General features: G+C 38.3%; 1 protein-coding gene across 2 annotated transcripts in view; it reads right to left on the bottom strand.

Annotated features, from left to right (window-relative positions):
• The window catches only part of LOC102384511 (cytochrome c-type heme lyase), a 91,655-nt gene that overhangs the window by 7,700 nt on the left and 64,002 nt on the right, over window positions 1-19,953 (bottom strand). For both annotated transcript variants that reach the window (XM_025201859.1, XM_025201860.1), the window contains one exon: window positions 16,692-16,765. In XM_025201859.1, the coding sequence (XP_025057644.1) occupies window positions 16,692-16,765 (74 nt within the window). The remainder of the gene's footprint in view (window positions 1-16,691; window positions 16,766-19,953) is intronic.

Here is a 19,953-nt window from a genome sequence, read left to right as displayed (position 1 = left end):
GGGGGCGGGCCCGCGCCGCGCTGCGTGCTTGGGGCAGCTTCAGCCCAGCCCCGCTCCGCCCCTGCAGACTGGGAACTTCTGCTGAGTTGCGCCGCGCTGCGCCGGGCCGGGGCAGTGGTCACAGGCTCTGCCCCTGCCCGGGAACGAGTCGGGGCACGGGGCAGGATGCACCTTCCACCCACTTCAGGACCAGCCCCGGCCACGCGCCCCGTGCAGGGGAAAGCAAGCACGGACCATGTCTAGGCACCAGCACTGGCCCCCGGCTGTGCTCTTACCAGACACGAGCCACACCTCTTCAAGGAGGCCCTTTTAATCCCACCAACATCAAAAGTAAGGATATACTCCCCACCAGCAGGCAGATGTGTAATTTCTTCCTTTATGATTGAGGGAGGAGACGCTGCCCAAAAAAGCTACTTTGAATAGTCAATTGTAGAGATTGGGGCTTATCTTCACAGCCAGGTGACTAGAGCACTACAAACAGCCAGTGCACACAAATAACTGCTATATATATATATATAAAAAACTGCTTTAGTACATGCACAGGCACTATTTTTTTACTGATAGTTTGTCATCATTTTAACATAAATATTTAGAGCTCTTCATGCAATACCTGTTAGAAGTGCTCGTATTGGTAGACTGCATTCCTACGTTATCTACGAGCAGAGAGGGGGAGGTAGCCAAGTTCATCATCTAAATCAGGCGAAAACCAGGGTCGAGGTACCCTTCACAGACTAACTCAACTGTCCAAAAGGCAGCCTGCCACCCACAACTGTCAAGCTGCAACAACCCCCCCCCCCCCAACAGGTTGCTGTTCCCCTCTCCAGCTGCAGCTGCCAGGGTCTCCAGGCTTCCCATCCCTCCAGCTTGTCCTCATCCCAGGGTGCTACTGTGCGGGACAGTCTGCAGTGCCAAGGAAGCCTGTGACCCAGGGTGCCTGAGCGGCATGGTGTAGTGAGGGAGCCTATGGCTGGGATGGTGAGGTGAGGTGGGTGGTGCTGGGGAGCAGTGGGGGAAGAGGAGGGACAACACCAGTAGGCCCACAAGCATTTGATGCAGTGGAAGTAGGTCATAGACATTCAGTGCAGCTGGGGGGGCTGTGCTCCCACCAACTGCAGCCCCTGGCCCCTGAGAAGTTAGATAAAGTTAAAGGAGCAAGAGCTCATTTCATCAGATGCTATGTTATCTTCATTGGGTCTTAATGACACCATGTGAATGGATTTTACATTTGCCTGGTATATGCTGTTTCCCCATTTGCAACAGCAGCTTTGAGCATACATATATGATTTTCTGCTCCTTTACCTGTGAAGATTCAGATGGGTTTAGTTTTTAGAAGTATGCCATCCTTAAGTGTATTTAAGACAGAAAGACCTAGTCTATCTTTACTACTGGACTCCTGTGTTGCATCTTTTAGTTTTTGCAACATCTCAAGCAGAAGATACTTGCTTTGAAACAGAGATTCATTTCATGGGAATATTCAAGTCCACCTGAAAGAACAGCATGCCCTCAGATTTGTCTGTTCTGATCTCTTTAGGAATGCTCTTCCCTTAGGCTACATCAGAACCTAACTTCCTACAAATCCCCAAATGACAATTTTGATCATAGCCTTAAGTCCTTATAAGCAATTCCCTGTGTATATCCTGGTTGCCTCTGAAATAGCCTTCTGCTGTTTCCAAGGCATCCACAGGAGCTTGAAGTTGCCATCAATATTTTAGCATTAAATAAAGTTTAAATATGCCTTTGAAAATAAATTCAATCCTTTGTAAGATGGGGAAAAATCTTTTGAAATTAGCAGACTCAGAATAGCAGCTGGTGTAGTGCACACCAACCACAAGATGAACTTGCCTAAACTTTGTCCACACAATATTTTTAATCAGGCAAGCCAGTTCATTTAAAATATTCTGCGACAATCCTGGCAAACCTTACATTTTCTTTCATGTCTTCTGTGCTCTTACTTCTAACTCCAATTGCATTACACTGGAAAACAAAGGTTTCCTGTCCCTTACATACTGGGTATATGCCAACTGCTGCTCAACTACAGGCCTATCAATTGATCTGTCAGCAAAATATGTGGCTTTCTACATGCATTTCTAAAGATGGCTCCCTAAGTGACTTTAAAATTGCCTTTACAATCATCCAAGTGAAAGATATTATAGACTGATACAAAATTATGAGCATATCTGATATGCAAGGGGCAGAATACTGCCATAATCGAAGACTACACTCAGCCATTTCATACTTATAGCCATTTTATATAAACAGCATGGTGATTACGTCTATGCCGCGAATTAGACCCAAATGACTGCCTTTAACTAGAAAGCTTCTACTACCTTCACCTTTTTTAATGAAATCCCTGATATTCTACTTTCCATTAAATTTTAGAAAAGGTGTTAGTGTATTAAGCTCTTAGCACATTCCTTATGTTCCAGTTTAGAACTTATAATATTGCACTGTTGATTCAGGCTTTTTTTTTTTTAAACACAAAATATCCAGTAAGGCAATGGAATACAGTTTCATGTACCTCTCAAATCTTACAGGCACTTTTACATATTTTTTTTAATCTTACACATCTCCTAAATAGGTCTGCATGTGTGCAATTTTTCCATTAAAATGTAATAGTTATTGCATAACACCAGCTTTTGATTGACTGTAAATTAATTCAGGTGTTACCGGATAAGTTTCCAATTGCAATTTTGCAGCAAATTATGACAAAGAGATGGACTATCTTCCTGAAATCAAATACTGGTCTGTAGCAGCAGTAAGCAATCACATCATCATATTTTTTTTAACCTCAAAGATGACTTTGGCTTGGCTGACGCATTAAGGTTTGCCAGCATTTTTGGCGAAGCTACCCATCTTCAAACTACTTGACTGCAGATGTGTGTTCCCACGGACAGTCTCTGTCCTTCCCTGTCAGCAGACCTCTAACCAAAAAATTTAAACACCACACTGCCTCAGGCACACAACAGCAAGTTTATCCAAAGCTTAATGCTCAGGTTACTTACAGGCCCCCTCCCAACTTTAGCCTCCAGAATTCCATTATCTCCAGCAACAACAGAACTGGTTAGTTTCTCCTCACTAATCAATATTTAAGTTGCATGTGGCTTTTTGTAATGTCACATCAACCAAAGTAGCAAAACATTTCTCTATCACAAAGCACCAGAAAGATCAAAAACTCAGTCCAAATAAAACACAATCTAATCCAAAATACCATCCTTCTAAGGGCTTACAAATTCCAGCCCCTTGGCAGAGCAAACAAAACCAAAAGATGTTCTAGCTCCTAGACCAGGAACTAAAAAAACCCAATCAGTCAGTGGGAAGACCAAGCTAAAAAAAAAACAAAACAAAAAAAAAACAGGAACAACTTGGATTACTACAGATCCCTGCTGCATTCTGTCCCAACAGCAGACTACTTTAGCTCAACAAAATGTGGAAAACTAAGTATGGGAAGAGTAACTGAAAAACTAAATATAAAAGTTGGAAGACAGAAAAGAGCAACAATGCACCTAAATATGAAAGGAAAGGTCAAGACAGAAAACACTTCTTACATCCCTGTCCCAAATATAAAAGTTCTAAGAAGTTTTCCTCCTTCACTCTGATGTTTATCATGTCAAGAAGTTGTCGCTTAAATGAATCAGATCTTCGCCCCCATGCAACCCAGCCTCTTTTCTACCATTCTGACAGACATTGCAGTGCTAATGTTAACGCCTTCCCAGCCCCCCCCATTATACTTGCTTAGAATCATAGAATTGGTGGACTGGAAGGAACCTGGAAGATCATCAAGTCCAGTCCCCTGCCAAAGGCAGGAGGTTAATGAGCTCAAACTAGCTCAGCTAGGCACTTATCCAGCCTCCTCTTGAACACCTCCACGGATGGCGACCGCACCACCTCTGCCAGGAGTGTGTTCCAGGTTCTAGTTACCCTTACGGAGAAGTTCTTCCATATATCCAGTCTAAATCTTCCCTCTGTTAGTTTGTGAGCATTGGTCCTCATCCTCCCAAGGGGTGCCTTCCTGAAGAGTTGCTCCCCCACATCTTGATGTTTCCCCCTGACATGTTTGTAGGTGGCTATCAAGTCACCTCTCAGCCTCCTCTTACTCAGGCTGAACAATTTTTTGGTTCCTGGAGTCTCTCCTCATACGGCCTATCCTCCAGGCGGCCCTTCTCTGCATCTCTCGAGCTTATCCGCATCCTTCTTGAAGTGCGGTGCCCAAAACTGGGCACAGTACTCCAGCTGCAGCCTCACCAACACTTAGTAGAGAGGGAGAAGCACCTCTCTGGCTGATGCACACCAGAGTTCTATCCACCCTGCTGGTGACTTCAGTCGCACTGTTGGCTCATATTCATCTTCTGGTCGACTGTGACCCCCAGGTCCCATTCAGATGTTGCGCCAGCCAGTTGGCTACCACCTATCCTATAGTTATGGTGAAGGTTCTTCCTGCTTATCAAGCAGGAAACACTATACTTGTTCAAATAACATTTCCAAACTATAGTTTTTCAGCCTGCTTAATTCTTAGTAATTTATGAAAAAGCCACTATTTAGAGGTAGTTCTCCAAGCTAATACAACAAAAACCTAAAGAACCTAAAGGAATGCCATCTACAGCTTTGTGTAGTTCAGACCTAGCCATTACACAAGAGGAAACACTCTCCAAGCACTGGAGTCATATAAAAGACAACTAAAAGCAACACAAGAACACTTCCTGGGTTTGCAAGTCAAGTGATCATGCAGTAAAACAACTCTAGTGATCCCTGAGCAAACCACAAACCCTTTATACAAGTTCTCCTAGTTTTTATCTTAGCAGACAGTATATCAAATCCTTCTCCCATTGAAGGCAGTAGAAAAATTCCTACAGAAATTCAACAGAAACAGGATCAAAGCCTTATCACTTCATCTGGGAAAAGCAGCATTATTTGATCAGTAAGCACAATTTAGAGAGGCATGTCCACGAGATGCGCACGCAGTTGTTCCAAAACGCTTCAGGGCAAGCACTGGCATATACAGTATTTGGTTTGTATGTGCTCCAGCACTCTGGGATCCCACCTGTTTGTCTAATTATGACAAAGCGATCCAGACAAGAGGTTGATCCACGGTCTATGGAGTTCAGTGGAAAGACTTCCACTGGCTACAAAGGGCTTTGAACAAGACCCAAAAAGATATACCTCAATCACTCAATGTTCAGTTTTTCTTAGTTGCCAGCTTGCCTACAGTAATAGAATCCTTACACTTGCATCTGTGTTACTCTTCAGAGTCACTAGCTTTAACATTGTCTATATACATATTTCTGCTAGGGCTTGCACATATGGAACAATATTTATGTATTGGAGGCACAATTAGTCTGTACAATCCAGTACAACATACAATACTAGACTTTTTACTGCAGTTAAACCCAAATTGCCACTGGCAGTACAACCATGAAATGTCACTAAGAGAAATCCATATGTGGAATATCAGATGAACATGCTGAACAGAAAATTTCAAATATGTTTAGTAGTTGCCATTTAAAAGGGGCAACAATTATTTCTCAGTTAATAGACACTGGTAACCATGATAGTAAAACAACATGGAAAAAGCAACAGCACTATGTATAGTAATGCAGTTTCTGAGGTGTAATTAAATGAGCAGGCATCGGTTTCCAGCAGCATCAAGGATACAGTTACTTTTTACTTTAACTTTTCAAGGCATTAGCAATTCTGGAACTCTGCAAGCCAGACAAGCAGTTGTGCTGCTGGGGTTAAAGTAGTACTAGGCTTGTAAATGACCAATCATATGGCATCCTACTAGATGCCACATTCCTGTACCTCAGTTTGATCCGCATTTTGAATTATGCATGTAACCACATATAAAAGTGGTATTATATCTGTAATATATTTATCCTTTCTAATATAATTGCAATTGTTCACAATAAGGAAATAAAGATTTTTAAATTAGCCTCAGTTGTATCCTACATACTTTTGCAAATTAAAAAACAACCAGTAAAGCAAAAAGCTTTTGCTGTGTGTTTCCATAACACACAATTAAGATCCAACATGCAATTTCTAGTAATGGTGTAATGTACACCTTTCTAAATAGAGCATACATCAGTTCCCCTTTGCATCAGTTCCCCTTTGCTCTCTCCTTTAAAAACCAAAATACCTGCCCACCCCTACCCCAACCCCCCCACACTCTATCACACTATCATTTTAGAAAAAAAATTATACAAGGTAAAACTGCATTCTCTTCCTTTATTATGAAGGATCAAGACCAATACCTTGTGTATAGCATGCTATTTATTGCTTATTGACATTACTGCATATACCTTAACTAAAACCATCCTGCATGAACTTTTTATAAAACTGCAAGGCTGTTAGATAATAAAGAAACAGCAGTGAAATGCAAACAGATTTTTAAATATTTTTTTCTACAAGCAAAACTTTAATGAAAGCCCACAATATTGAATTTTTCATCTTACTAAACTTTATTACCTTAATAACAAATTCACAGAAATTAGCATTGCCTTTGTAAAAATTTCAGCAGTGACAGTGGTTGCTGTTACAATCAGGACCCATTTCAGTTTGTAGTCAACAATGTGATCATGGTATTATTAGATATTGCTGTAGGGTTGATTTTACCGTAAACAAGACTGTCATGATCCAGTAGCACTGACTGCCTCAAATTTCACAGCTTTCATCTTTAGTCTGTGTGTATGGCATTTCACACTGCATTTACTAATTGTGTGTTTAGGCAGAGGACTATGCAAGACTTAATATTATTGACTCCACTGCACTTGTCCAAACTGCGTCTCACATTTCCCCCCAAATTTGTAAATCAGTTGAACTCTACATTTGAAACATTTTACCTAATATCTACATATAGGTATAGCAAAAAAATACCAAAAGTACTCTTGGTGTGTGAGTCGGGGCATGGGAAGAGGAGGAAAATGTATTTTTACCAAATTTTGTGCATAATATTTATGCAAGTTGCATATTTCTACTAAAGCTCATTATTAGCCTTTTTCAGCAATGAGCTCATTATTCCAAGCCTGCAATGGAAAACAAAGTTAGCTTTTTAAAAGAAAATCTGCATTACATTTAAAAGTATGGGAAGCCCTATACAAGATTAAGTTGTTTTTATACCTATTGCAATTTATAAAATACCAAATTTAAACTTTAAAAAGATAATCCTCATGCAACCTGATCCAATCAGGACCAAAATCCCAGAGATCTAATATTCTGTTTGCTCATATAAAACAAGTGCTCTATTTGACAAACAAGATAAATGAGAAAAGCATATTACATACAGTGTTTTGTTTGCTTCTGTGTTTTAGATTTTACTTACTGGCCTGTAAAAGTAGTATACTGAATTATAAAATAGTTCAGACTGTGAAAAGAAGTACTGAACTATACAGAATTCAACATTTAACATGGTACATATTTCTTGATGTGGAGCATCGCACCATGAAAGTGACCTAAGAACAACCTAACAAGATACAAAACATACTTTAAAGTTACTCCTTCATAGCTACCTTCAGCTTCTCAGACCATGATGTGCTCTTCATTCAGGTTTTAGTATTACAACTACAGTAATCATTTAGCCTTGGAAGCCCAACTAGCGGGAGTACAAGAATGGCAGCTGCTGCTGTTAGCCCAGCCCCTGCTGCTTTTGCTGTCCAGGGCACAGACCATAGCTGTTACACCTGTGATTTTAGGGTCAAATCTATAAAGTAAGAGGTTTGCTCAGAGATTTCCACTTGCTACCGTTAAAATAAAACTATCACCCCAACTCCTCTGACGATCTGCGTGCTGGTGTTCCATCATACAGATGTGTCACCAGATGAAGGTACAATATAGTGATAAACCACTGAGCTCTCAACAGCATATTAATAGGCAACATATTAATAGGCTTCTTCTCTGGAACAGAAGACTTCAAGTAGATATTGGCAAATCAGAGCCTCCACTTGTGTAGCAGGTAGTGGTTTTGCCATGATTAGTTAATGCCAAAGTCCATGAGTATAGAACTACTATTTTTATGTTTCTGGCTTCAGGATCTCAGCAACGTGTCCCGTCTTCAGTTGTCAGTTATCTGATATAAGAAGACCATATTATAACGTCTCAGGAGTGCTGTTTCAGGGAAGCTTTTGTCATCAGTTGTTCAGGCTTGAAAGCAGGCTTTTATTCATTTATTTAATAAAGGTCCACAAGTGCTCTTTTTCAGGCCTTCACTTACTCTTTTTCACGTGTCAAAAAGTTCAGACCACTTGCTAATTCCCTATCAAAAGTGTTTATCATTTCTGTCATGTTTCTCAGTGGTGGATATTGCACCATGCCCATACTTGGAGTCATTTTAAAGTGCCCCTTTCTCTTTGGGAAAAATGTAGCAGCTGAAGTAACATTTGTAAATTGCTCTGTTAGTAACTTTTTATTGACTAGACAGATACTGATTAGAAGTGATGACAGAAGTCCCCTTTACATGTTGGTCAATAATCAAGAACTCACATAGCATAGAATGAAAAAGATGGTCAACACACTGAAACAGAGGGAATTTTTCCCCATTCTGCTGACAACACAAACGTTATAATACTACGAAGCTGTTTCCCATTCCTTAAATAACAACAGTGTTAAAATAAGTTCAGAATAAGTTAAAAATCTGGAGCAATTCGTTATTCGCCTTAAAAAAAAATCTATCCTAAAATTTGGAGATTAAGAACAAAAGGTCATCTTGTCTCATCTCCCTGCCAATGGGATATTTTTCAACCCCAAGAGAAGGTAAATTTATAGTAGCTAGGTTGAATGCTTATTGAACTCCTCCATATTTGGACAAGTTTGAAAATATTCAGTAGATTTAGAATGCCAGGAACACAGAATTATGGAATTCTTACCACTTAGGATACAAATGTCTATTACAAAGCTCTCCAATACAAGTCTCCCAACTCCACTAAAATTCATTACAACTCACATCAGGCCAATAAAAAATTTAATGCATATTCTCTTTCTGTATTGCACATGAGTGGGATGCAATAGTAAAAGCTTATGTATCATCATCCATTCAGTTATTTTGAAAATTACGCTCCATTCAAAAGATCAAAAGGTAGGAAATAATATGCCAGGACAAGAGAACCTATATACCAACATCCTTCAGCATTATCTCCTTCACAATGAATCTCATATTCATATTACATGCTACTTGCAGAATGAAATGGGAAAGAAAAACAAGATACATAAAACACTGAACATTATAAATGATGGTGAACTCTACTAATTTGATGAGAACATGGATGAAGGTATAACTGTTGAGGACTAAAGATACTAGACACCATGGCAAGGTTTTGCCACACACGTGACAGTTTGATAATTAAACATGGAAGTTCCAAAATAAAATAATATAAAATAATTCCTATCCAGACAGTGATCCTCCACAAGATGACTATCAATAACCCAATCCAATCTGAATTTTCTAGAAGAGAGTGAGAAATGCTAGAAAATAAAAAGGTAAGTTGTAGAGAGCAAAAAGATACAATAGTTAAGATTTCCATATTAAGACTTACTGAATATGCAAGTGTGTGCATGCAGGACTCCTTAGGGCAAGGGTAGTCTTCTACAGCATTGTGCAGAGTATTTAGTGAAGAGGTAATGGAGATCCCTACCACCTTCTCTTGACATGTCAGCCAGCAGAGCTTGGACACTAAACTAGGAGGAGGGAAAAATGAGTTTTGCCTTGCAGGATAGTTATCTGGACAGCCTCTTGCAACTCATCTCAGCTCTGATAATTCAATAGGGAACCACCAAATGCATTTTAGCGTTTCAGAGAGTGACAAATTCTAAAGGCAAAAATCTAGCTATAAGCAACTTCCTGTGCACAAAAAATAGCAGTTCTGGAGGATGTGTATCTCAATACACAAGGTCTTGCCCATCTCTTTTTATTATGGTGACTACGAATAAGCAAAGATATAAATTTCCAGATATTTATAATCTATAAACCTTCCGTCCCCTTGTATCCCTTCCCAAAAAAGGGAACTTCACACACAACTACCACAATCCTAAAACCACACTATTCATGCAGGACCAGAAGAGTTTTGCAAAACTGATACATAGATAAATACACCCACTCATTGGACGTTAACCTTAGGTCTTTTGTAAGGCAGATGCTTGTAATCAAACTCTGAAAGCAGAAAAAACCCTAATAAATGAGGCAAATTATCCAGTGTTTAGACTAATGCAACTGCAGCATCTGAATGTAGCTGAAAAACAAATAGGAACTAGTACCTGTATTACTTGATTTGCTGCATCTTAATCAGCAGCATATATAAATAAAAGCTCTAAAATTTAGGACACGTATATTCTGTCCATAAAACTGTTGTCTGGATATTAGTCTTGTGCCAATGCAATTGAGTTAATGATCATTTTAAAAAGGTATTTCTCACACATGGAAGCTGCATTAAATTGAGTGAGAGTTATAACCAGGTAATATGTTTAATTATAAAAATTTAAATAAAACCCATTTCAAAATGGGCTGACATACCACATATGATTAGGTATATTTACTCTTTTTTTCTATAGCAATTCCATTTTCTCAAATTAGTTAAAAGATGGAATATCTAGCTCAGCCCCTTCCAATGCTCCAAGCAGATTTTCTAGTTCATTGTCCAATTTGTGACATGACTTTTTTTTTTTTAAATCATTCCAAGATTTGAGTGGCAATGATGGGACTAGACCATTTTAAGGTTTATGGCTCTCCATTGAAACCAATGAATTTAAACAATTAAGTGGAATTCAAATGCCATTAAAAGATTAATGCTTAAGTTGGATAGATTTCCAACACGGTTTACATGAATTATCATATAAAGACAGCTTTTTGCTGCAAAATAAATTTCCTGTATCAAAAAATGTTTAATTCTGCCACATTTTAACAACTAAAAAGCACCGTGCTTAACTCTGTTTTTCCTTTAAAAAAAATACAAACCAAAAAAACCCAAACAAACCAACCCCTCCCCCCCCACTTTAAGCAATTTCAAATGAAGTGATTTGAGAAAACTAAGTCACTACAAAATGCACCAAATGAGTTACTGAATCAGAAGAAGAAGATGCAATAGAATTGCCTCTGTGTGCATATTGTATTTTGTCCAGGCTGGGTTTAAATTACAACTTTACCAGAACCTAAAAGTTAATAAAAAGGGTGTTTATTTTGTCTTAACAAAACAAGCCACAGAAATCAGTATACTGAGAATATGAATTTATTTGTACCCAAGGCAAGGCACTCTGCCAATTCAAAAGTGACAGCTAAACAAAAAGTTACTATGCTTTCTAGGACTGAACTACTCATGTACACAAAGTGATGGGGCTGTTAAGTATAGGTGAGGAACTGAATTATTATCTCTATTTCCCTACTTTTGAAAGAAAGTGACTGAATTAAATAATTAAACTACATCTGCAGCAATGAGAATCAAATTCAAAACACACAAACCATAAAGAACTGAGGCTAAGAACTGAACTTCCTTGGCTGCACTGCAGTGAAATGCAGTCTGCAGCATCTTCCTGAGGACTGGTGGAGACTTGTTTGTCATAAGTACCAGCTGCTCCTTGGAAAGGGTTCCCCTCCCCCTGCTCCCTTCTGTTTTAAAAAGCTTCCCCCTTCACGCCAACAATACGTTACAGGCATACATTTGCATCTGCCTCTGAAAATGAGAGTTTGTTTTGTAAGATTCTGTTAAAGAAGATGGAAGGAAAAAATCCATATCCCAACAGGGCAAGGATTTTATCAACTGTTTTTTTTAAAAAGTAGTTTACAACAATGGTATAGAGATGTATAAAACTGAAAACACACATTTTTAGCATGACATATTAGCAAACAGCATCACAAATAGCAAGCAATGACAAATCAAAAGGAAAAAAAAATAGTCCAAGAGAAGATCTGGTTTAAGAAAAATAAAACCAAACCACACACGTATACATAAGACATGCATAATTCCACAACAATAGTATAGAGGAAAATATACCATTCTTTCAAACTAACATATCTTTGATACTCTGTACTTCCTACATGCTCAGATTTCTCCTAGTGACATCACTCGAAGTGTTGTGCTCATAGAGAACACAGAATATCTGTAGACAACTATGTGACTCTAAAAACAGAAACTTTCCCCCCAGTGATATGAATTGCCAATCTACAGATTTGTTCAACAGTTTGGAAGGGAACAGAGGAAAAATTTCTGTTTGGATAAAGTGATAAAAGCCTTGTTAATCCGAAGAAGGGCTTTCTTTGCTCAACACCTCACATTTCCAGTTGTCTGAATAACAAGGAAAAATAGACTGATAAAACTTCAGTTTCAATATAAACAGGGGGTTGCTCTGATAAAAAAAAGCGGGGCTTGCTATGAATCACACAGCCACTTATACAGAAACATAAATCTCTTTACAATTCAACTGTTTACACCCCAAAAGGTCCAGAAGCAGCACTGAAATGTCTCTCATAAAAGTAGTAGCAGCCTTCATGTGGAGAGAGCACTGCAGCGAGAATTACTTTGTTTCTATACACTGTTTACCTTGTTAACCTATGAAAGAGTTTTGATCAGATTTAACAGAAATAAATACTCCTGGATGTACATAAAACACAGCAAAAGTCATTCCTCAATATCAGTATATTCTAACAGGTTTTTAAAATACCCCAAACACTATATTATATGAGTATACATGTAAAACTGTTTCATAAGTCCCCCAAAAGATTGTGTTCATGCATATAAGGCAGCAGAAAAGCAGTAAAAGATTTCATATGATCAAAGCTAAACTTGTAGCTTTTCTTGAAAAAAATTAAAAAGTTGTGAAGGACCAAGTCTTGATTGTTAACATCAAACATTAATAAAGAAAGCATAAGAACATGCCAAGAGACTTGCACTACATCAACAGAACTTTAAAAAGAGAGAGACGGGGATCCTGATGTTTACAGGCTTTAAAAATGCATTTCTCTGAGAAACCTGAGTGAAACGATTTAGGAACATACTGGTAGAGAAACCCAGCAACCAGTTGGCCTATTCCTTTTTAAGTTCATTTGTCTGTTCAGCATTTATCATGCCTCTATCATTGTTTCCCTGTTTCATAAGACTGTCTTAAAAGAACTGGCTCTGGGTGTGCAGGCAGTGTAGAAGGGGGAAAGTTTTTATCGGTAGAGAGGCAAGATCTTGTTTTCTCAAAGGAGCATTTTATGGCAAAAATGTGAATTTTATTAACTCAATTTTCTTTTCTTTTCTTTTCTTTTTTTGAGAGAGAGAAAGAGAGAGGGTGAGAGAGAGTTTAGTTTTTTCACATAGCATTTTTACTCAGATTTTCCATTTTTACGAGTTTTGGCTTCTTCTTGTCCAATGAGACAAATAACTTTGTAGCATCCCTTTGTAATTTTGAACATCCACATCAAGTTCATAACATCCAAGACAACACTAGAGATAATCCAGGCACTCTGGGCTGCAAGACCCAGTCTCTGGAAAGCCTCTGTTCCAAATGCAGAAACGACACGGCCATAATAGAAAGGGATGACTGCAATCCTCACCATAAAGAACACAACGGTCATTAGCACCCCATTGATGATATTGGCTTTTGAAGATTTGGGATATCCCAGTACTTCAAAGAACCACCTGCAAGAGAGAAACATTGAGAAAACCAAACAGGGTTCAGATTTTCCAAATCCCCCTTTAACTTCCTGAGCATCCTCCCATTCTTGAATTGCTGCTCTGATTCTTGGCTTAGTTTGCAAGCTCTTCACCCCAGCTAACTGCCTCTGTGTAAAGCACGGTGTAACATATAGTACTTACATGAAAGGTTTATATTATAATATTCTTAAGGAACAGCATATAGAAAATCTTAAATGTAAATTACCAGTACAAATTAATGTGTAGCTGGCTGCACATTTCAGTCTGCAAGAGCCTACGTTGTTTCATAAGTTAAATTTAGAATTAATAAACTTTTTTCTTCTATTCTCTGAACATTTCAATTTGGACTGACTGATAGGCAACTAATACTCAGCTTTTGCCAAAGGTGATCCTGAGCCAAAAAATTTAGATCAAAACACCTTCCAATTATGTTTATATGCGGCTTTTGATTTTTGTGATCGGGGCCTTGTTTCTGTCCTAGTAAGGTTTTCATTGTTCAGTTCGGGTCAAACCAAATCTCAGGTGCAGATATTACAAGATGTACTGCTGCTTAGAGAGGCCTATGAGAACGCAAAAAAAATAAGCAAAAGGTAATTTTGAATACATTTTCTCTCCCTTCATGCCCTGATAAACAATTATCTGGCACGGAGAACCTGCAAGTTCAGTTCATAAAGAAGTAATTGGCATTGTTTTAGGATCTTTTCTTCCCTTCTCACTAAAACTTACAGTAAAATCCCACCATGCTGGGCGTGTGTAGCTGTGGAAGGTTAAGGAAAGAAACAGAGGATAGAAATAAAGAACACACATTAATTGTGCACCAGTGGAAAAAAAAAAATCAACTAGAACTACTTATCATGAAGCAGCAGATATAATAATTATTAAAACTGATACTGTAAAATCAAGTGTCAACATCTGTTGTAAATTTACTACTGAGAGTTGTGGTCATATTGAGAGATGCTCTGGATTTGATTTGGCTTTATCTTGATGCCCATAAATGCCTGATTATACTTGCTGTGCATCTGTAATGATTATGCATGTGCTGCACTAGCTTCATGCATTAGACTTAGAAAGGCGAAAAAAATAATAACTGGAAAAAGAGGTAATAGTCCATGTACCCACTGAACAACAACAAAAGAAAATTAGACTGACTATTTGTATTTCACCTATCACCAGCTGTAGGCAACTACATAAATTATACTAACCTGGAAAAAAAAAGTGGATTTGCCTGGTACATGGACAAAACCAAATCAACACCCCAAAGAAGTGCAGAAAAGAATTATAAAGGAAATTAAAGAAAAATCTATGTAGATCTTGCAACAATGTACAAATCCTTTATAAGTTTGTTAAATGTGAATTTAATGCTCATGGAGAATGCTGGGCTGTTAGCTACCCTGGAGACTCATCTATGAGAAATGTATAATGCAAATAGTGTCAGTGCAGTTCATATTGCATTAAAACAACTAAGAGCAAAATTATATTATGTGTCCTCTGGGTTTCTCAATACAGAAGGGACATAGATTTGGGCAGAAAGCTTCACCAGACAGCTTCTGGACAAAAAATGAAGCTTGTGTGATTCTTTATCACTCCAACCCTCTTTCCTAACTTAAAAGCTGGACTTGCCAAACATCAGTTTGAGGTGGATCCTGATACAGCCCCTTCTTAGAGAAGCAAGAGACTATGCAGCCCACTGCACCTTGCTCCTTTCCAGAGCATCCAGTAACAGTTAACAAAAAATATAGGGCAACAATGATCATCGTCATTGCAGCTGAAAACTATCCGGAGACAGTATGGTCTTCAAATCAAGCTGCATCCCTTCTCTCACCCCCAACATCCAATACACTCTTCTCCTCAATGCAGTCTTCCTTTCCCCTGTCCCTTGGTATGGCTCTTCACATTGCCACCAAAGACATTCAACCTCTGTATTGGTTATCCCCAATAAAATGCTTGAATGTAAACAATAAAACACTATGAGCTGTTGCATACAGCTGTATACAAGCTGTATACAGGAGGCTGGTGAAGCAGCAATGTCAGAACTGCTGTATCAGCAAGGGCCAAAAAAGTAAAAGAAAGAAAGGTCTGGATTACTTAGCAAAAGACCAGAGTTAGCACTGAAATTAAAAGAAGCAAAAATAAAATTTCATTTTACCATTATATGTTGTTGCTAGTGTCTATACAGTGATGAAATAATTTAGTCAGAGAAATGAATATACAGCTTAATTAGAGGGGAACCACATATAGTTCTTAAAGGCACAGTACAGAGAATTCTTTTTGCAGTATTTAACAAAAATGGTTCTAATTATTTGCAGATGTTCTTAAAAAGGAAATACGGCTATACTATAGACGTTGTTATATAGCCTCTTTTTTAGTTTTATTGTATTTAAAGGTGCTTCCAATTTTGTACACCCCGTTTTCATTTGCACATTAAAATTGATTTTTTTTTATTTCTTTTAAAATAGTTCTTGCAGCATCCACAACTGTTTTGATGGGAAGAACAGGAAGGAAAGAAACAGAAACCTACATAACTAGGGTGTCCTTTCACCACGAGGCTCAATGGAGCCATAAATGCAAATTTTTACAGATTTGTAAAACTTTTAAAGATATGCAAGCATACAGTATTATAAAATATAAACCTCAAGTAATCTAAGGCAACATAATTCCATCCTGGGAACCTGATGGCAATGCCACCTGGTCTCTATTCTTGGGTTTACGATAATGCTTCAAAAACCCATGCTGGAAATAAAGACTTGTATTACATAATAATTTCATAACCTATTTTTATCCATCTAGTAATAAGACACTAATATATAACCTTTCATTCCATAGTTTTATGCCAGATTTTCATTGTATGCAAAATGCCATCTACAAGGAGGACTTCCTAGGAAATATATTGGAACATTTTTTGTGTGGATAGCAGTTCAAGTTACCATAGTGAGTATACTGTTCCAGTTCCTAAGTCTGGCTGTGCTGAAGACTGACTACAGATTAATTAAATATCTATCATAGAAATTGACTGTAATTACCCATCTATCTAAAAAATATTTCAGTATGGGGGTTAAATAGAAGTCACTAACATCCACCTACCGTTGATTCACAAAAGGAGTAGAGAACTCTGCAAGCAGACGAAAATTACCAAAATAAGCCAATAATCCTTCACCCTAAATAGAAAGGCAAATGTTGCAAAAAAAGGAATATAAACCATACATCATAAATTCATTTATCATCTCTACTTTTAAAGTTTCTTAAATGTCAAGTTTACAGCATTTCAAGCATTTTATCATAATTGTATGTATGCATCAAGTCTCAATGCCCCTTCACACAATATTGGGCCTTTTATTAAAATTGAAAGCATTTATCCTTCCATGTTTGTAGCAATAACTTTAAATGGCTAAAACTGTGGATAAGTACACAGGTGTTTCTTATCACTATTAAACACTGCACAGGGCTAATAAGGAGCTGGCTAATAAAGGATTACACATGCCAAACAAAAATGGTGGTTAAGTTATAAATTAGAACACATTTGTTTTTTTATAGGGAAAAACCTATGATGAGTAAAAGCATTTTGTATTTTTCATGTTTTAAGTAAACTTAGCAGAATCACAATAAACTCACAAGAAAACTGTACTCATTTAGGAATTTTACTTTTTAAAATAAAGATTGGGGACCAACTACTTGGTCCTCATCCATCACTACAAAGCAGCTGAAAAGCTAACCTAAGAAACTAATTGGGATTCCTTAGTGCAGAAAAATGTCTGTGCTGCATAGAACAGACTATGAAAACCCCACACTAATCCTGCCACAGGCCCCAGCATATGTTATCAGCTGGAGAAAAAAGTATGGAGCCAAATTTCTACCAATCTCTAACGATCTCCAGATGGCAGAGTAGCACAGAGACACAATTAAAAGAGTGCCCAAATACTCAAAATAGCTTGGAACCGAGGCCTCCTATTTGAATTAAAGTTCCACTCCTGATCATCCTACATTCATTCTTTCTATAATCTCCATAGAGAAGAGGTAAGGATATATATTATCTGTTTTTGGTTTGTTAGTTTTTGGCACTGCCTTATGATACTAAGAGCATGGATTAAAATATTTGTGGGAGAAGCAGTTTATGGGCATGAATAAAAGCAAATGAGAGGGAGTCATTAAAATGACACTATTCACCAACAATTGCCATACTGCAGTATGTGCCACTGCCCCCCGCCCCTCCTCCCAGACTTGAAAATAGGGAATAATTTCTGGCAAGAATTCACATTTTAATGTTGATCACTGTACATACCATTGATGTACATACATCACTGTACATACCATTGATTTTAATGTTGATCACTGTACATACCATACATACTATTCCATTTTCATGTTCAGAACTGTGCAAATGAGAAGAACTGTTGCTCTTCGTCAATATCTTACAGTTTAAGGGGGAGAGGCAAAGATTTTTTTAGGGTGATCTCTTTTATGGGATGAACTACATAGTCGGGATGAAGTCAGATAAGCTTTTGAATGCAAGACATTCATCATCAGATCTCATCCCAACTACACAGTTCTTCCAGAAGACATCACCCTAAGAAATACTTCCCTCTTTTACATATTTTCTGCACCACTATGGCTACAACATCACTTTTACAGTACTAGTGTAAAGAGCCAAATTCTGAACCAAGATAAATAGGTATAATTTCCATTGAGAGTTATATCTGAAGACAAAAATGCAGGTCTGATCCTGGATGCAGGGATAACAACTTTTCTTAAACCTATATCTAGTTGATTGCTAGAGATCTTACTACTCACACCTAAATCCAGGACTGGTTTTGTCGTCATTACAAAGAGGGGAAAAAACCAGCAGATTTGGAATTTCATGTTTTCTTTTTTTTTTTTTAATCCAGTCTCATTTCCATGGTAGTAATGCTAAATCTCTTATCCTAAAAGTAGAAAAAAAGTTATTTACCCAATAGTGTAACTGGGGAAGAGGCCACCAGGAAAGTACTCCCAGGTACTGCCTTTGGGGAGAGAAGGAAAAGAGTGTGTGTGTGTGCGCGCGCGCGCATGTGTGTGTGTGTGGGGGGGGGTTAAAAATAGTTGCTATCATGCTAAATGGGGAGAGAAGGAAAAGGGGGACGGAAATGGGGGGCGGCGGCGAAGGGGGTTAAAAATAGTTGCTATCATGCTAAACAGGCCACCAGAGAGAGCAACTGCCCTGTTACACCTCTGTATTTATCCTCTGAGGACACTCTATCTCCTTTGAGCCAGAAGAAAGGATTAAATCTAAACAATATTTAGATATATACATTTTGCTCATAAAGCATCATTTGTGCTTTAAACACCAAAAGTGAGCTTTTATTTCTCTACAGTCAGCCCAAATAGTTACGAGGAGCTGGCAGATGAGTTTGATGGTATATGTTGATAGGTACAATACATCTATCATTCTGGACTTCTCCTTCATGACAATAATTCTGCTTTCCTGTTCAAGACAAGCACCTATGGTAAATTCAATATCCTTGGCAATTTGTTGTCAAGTCTAAAAAGGATACCAGGGTTTTTGGTTGTAGCCGTGTTGGTCTAAGGACATCGGCAAGCAAGGTTCTTTGAGTAGAGGTAATATCTTTTATTAGAATGTATTTACATTCTCACTGACATCCTGCCACACTTGTAGCTTCTCTTATTCCTTGGAGTCTCAGAACAGCAGAGACTTCCTATGGCTGAAGAAGGGTGACTGCACCTGAAAGCTTACAAAGAACTTTTTTCCAACTACTCAGTTGGTCTAATAAAAGATATCACATCTACACAAAGGACCTTGCCTGCAAAAAGGACAAATTTCTGCCAAGAGTCTATGCAAGTATTCTAATTAAACCAAAGTTTCTTTTTTATAAAAAGTATAAATTTAAAGCTGATGAGATTTCCTTAAAGCAAAAAAATGGTCACAGGTATACATTATCACAAAAATAAGAAAGCTTGTAGAACATTGTCAAGGACGCACTGCAGAGTAGGAGTTTTGAAGAGATGGGAGCCCAGGAAGGGTGGCTGTGCCTTAAGGAAATGATCCTTCGGGCACAGAGGGAGACAATCCCGATGCAAGGAAAAAGAGGGAAAGGGGCCAGAAAGCTTCCCTGGCTGACCAGAGAAATCCAGAGCAGCCTACAGGCTAAAAAGGGAGCATATAAAAAGTGGAAACAGGGAGAGATTACAAAAGAGGAGTATACCTCCTCTGCTCGCACTTGTAGGGAGGCAGTTAGACGGGCCAAAGCTACCATGGAGCTGAGGATGGCATCCCAGGTTAAGGATAACAAGAAATTGTTTTTCAGCTATACAGGGAGTAAAAGGAAGGCCCAGGGTGGAATAGGACCCCTAC

The sequence above is a fragment of the Alligator sinensis genome, unplaced genomic scaffold, assembly GCF_000455745.1.
Source record: "Alligator sinensis unplaced genomic scaffold, ASM45574v1 scaffold199_1, whole genome shotgun sequence".
NCBI classification, from domain to species: Eukaryota; Metazoa; Chordata; order Crocodylia; family Alligatoridae; genus Alligator; species Alligator sinensis.
The sequence above is the reverse complement of the archived record's forward strand: the minus strand, read 5'-3'. Positions and strand labels throughout refer to the sequence as shown.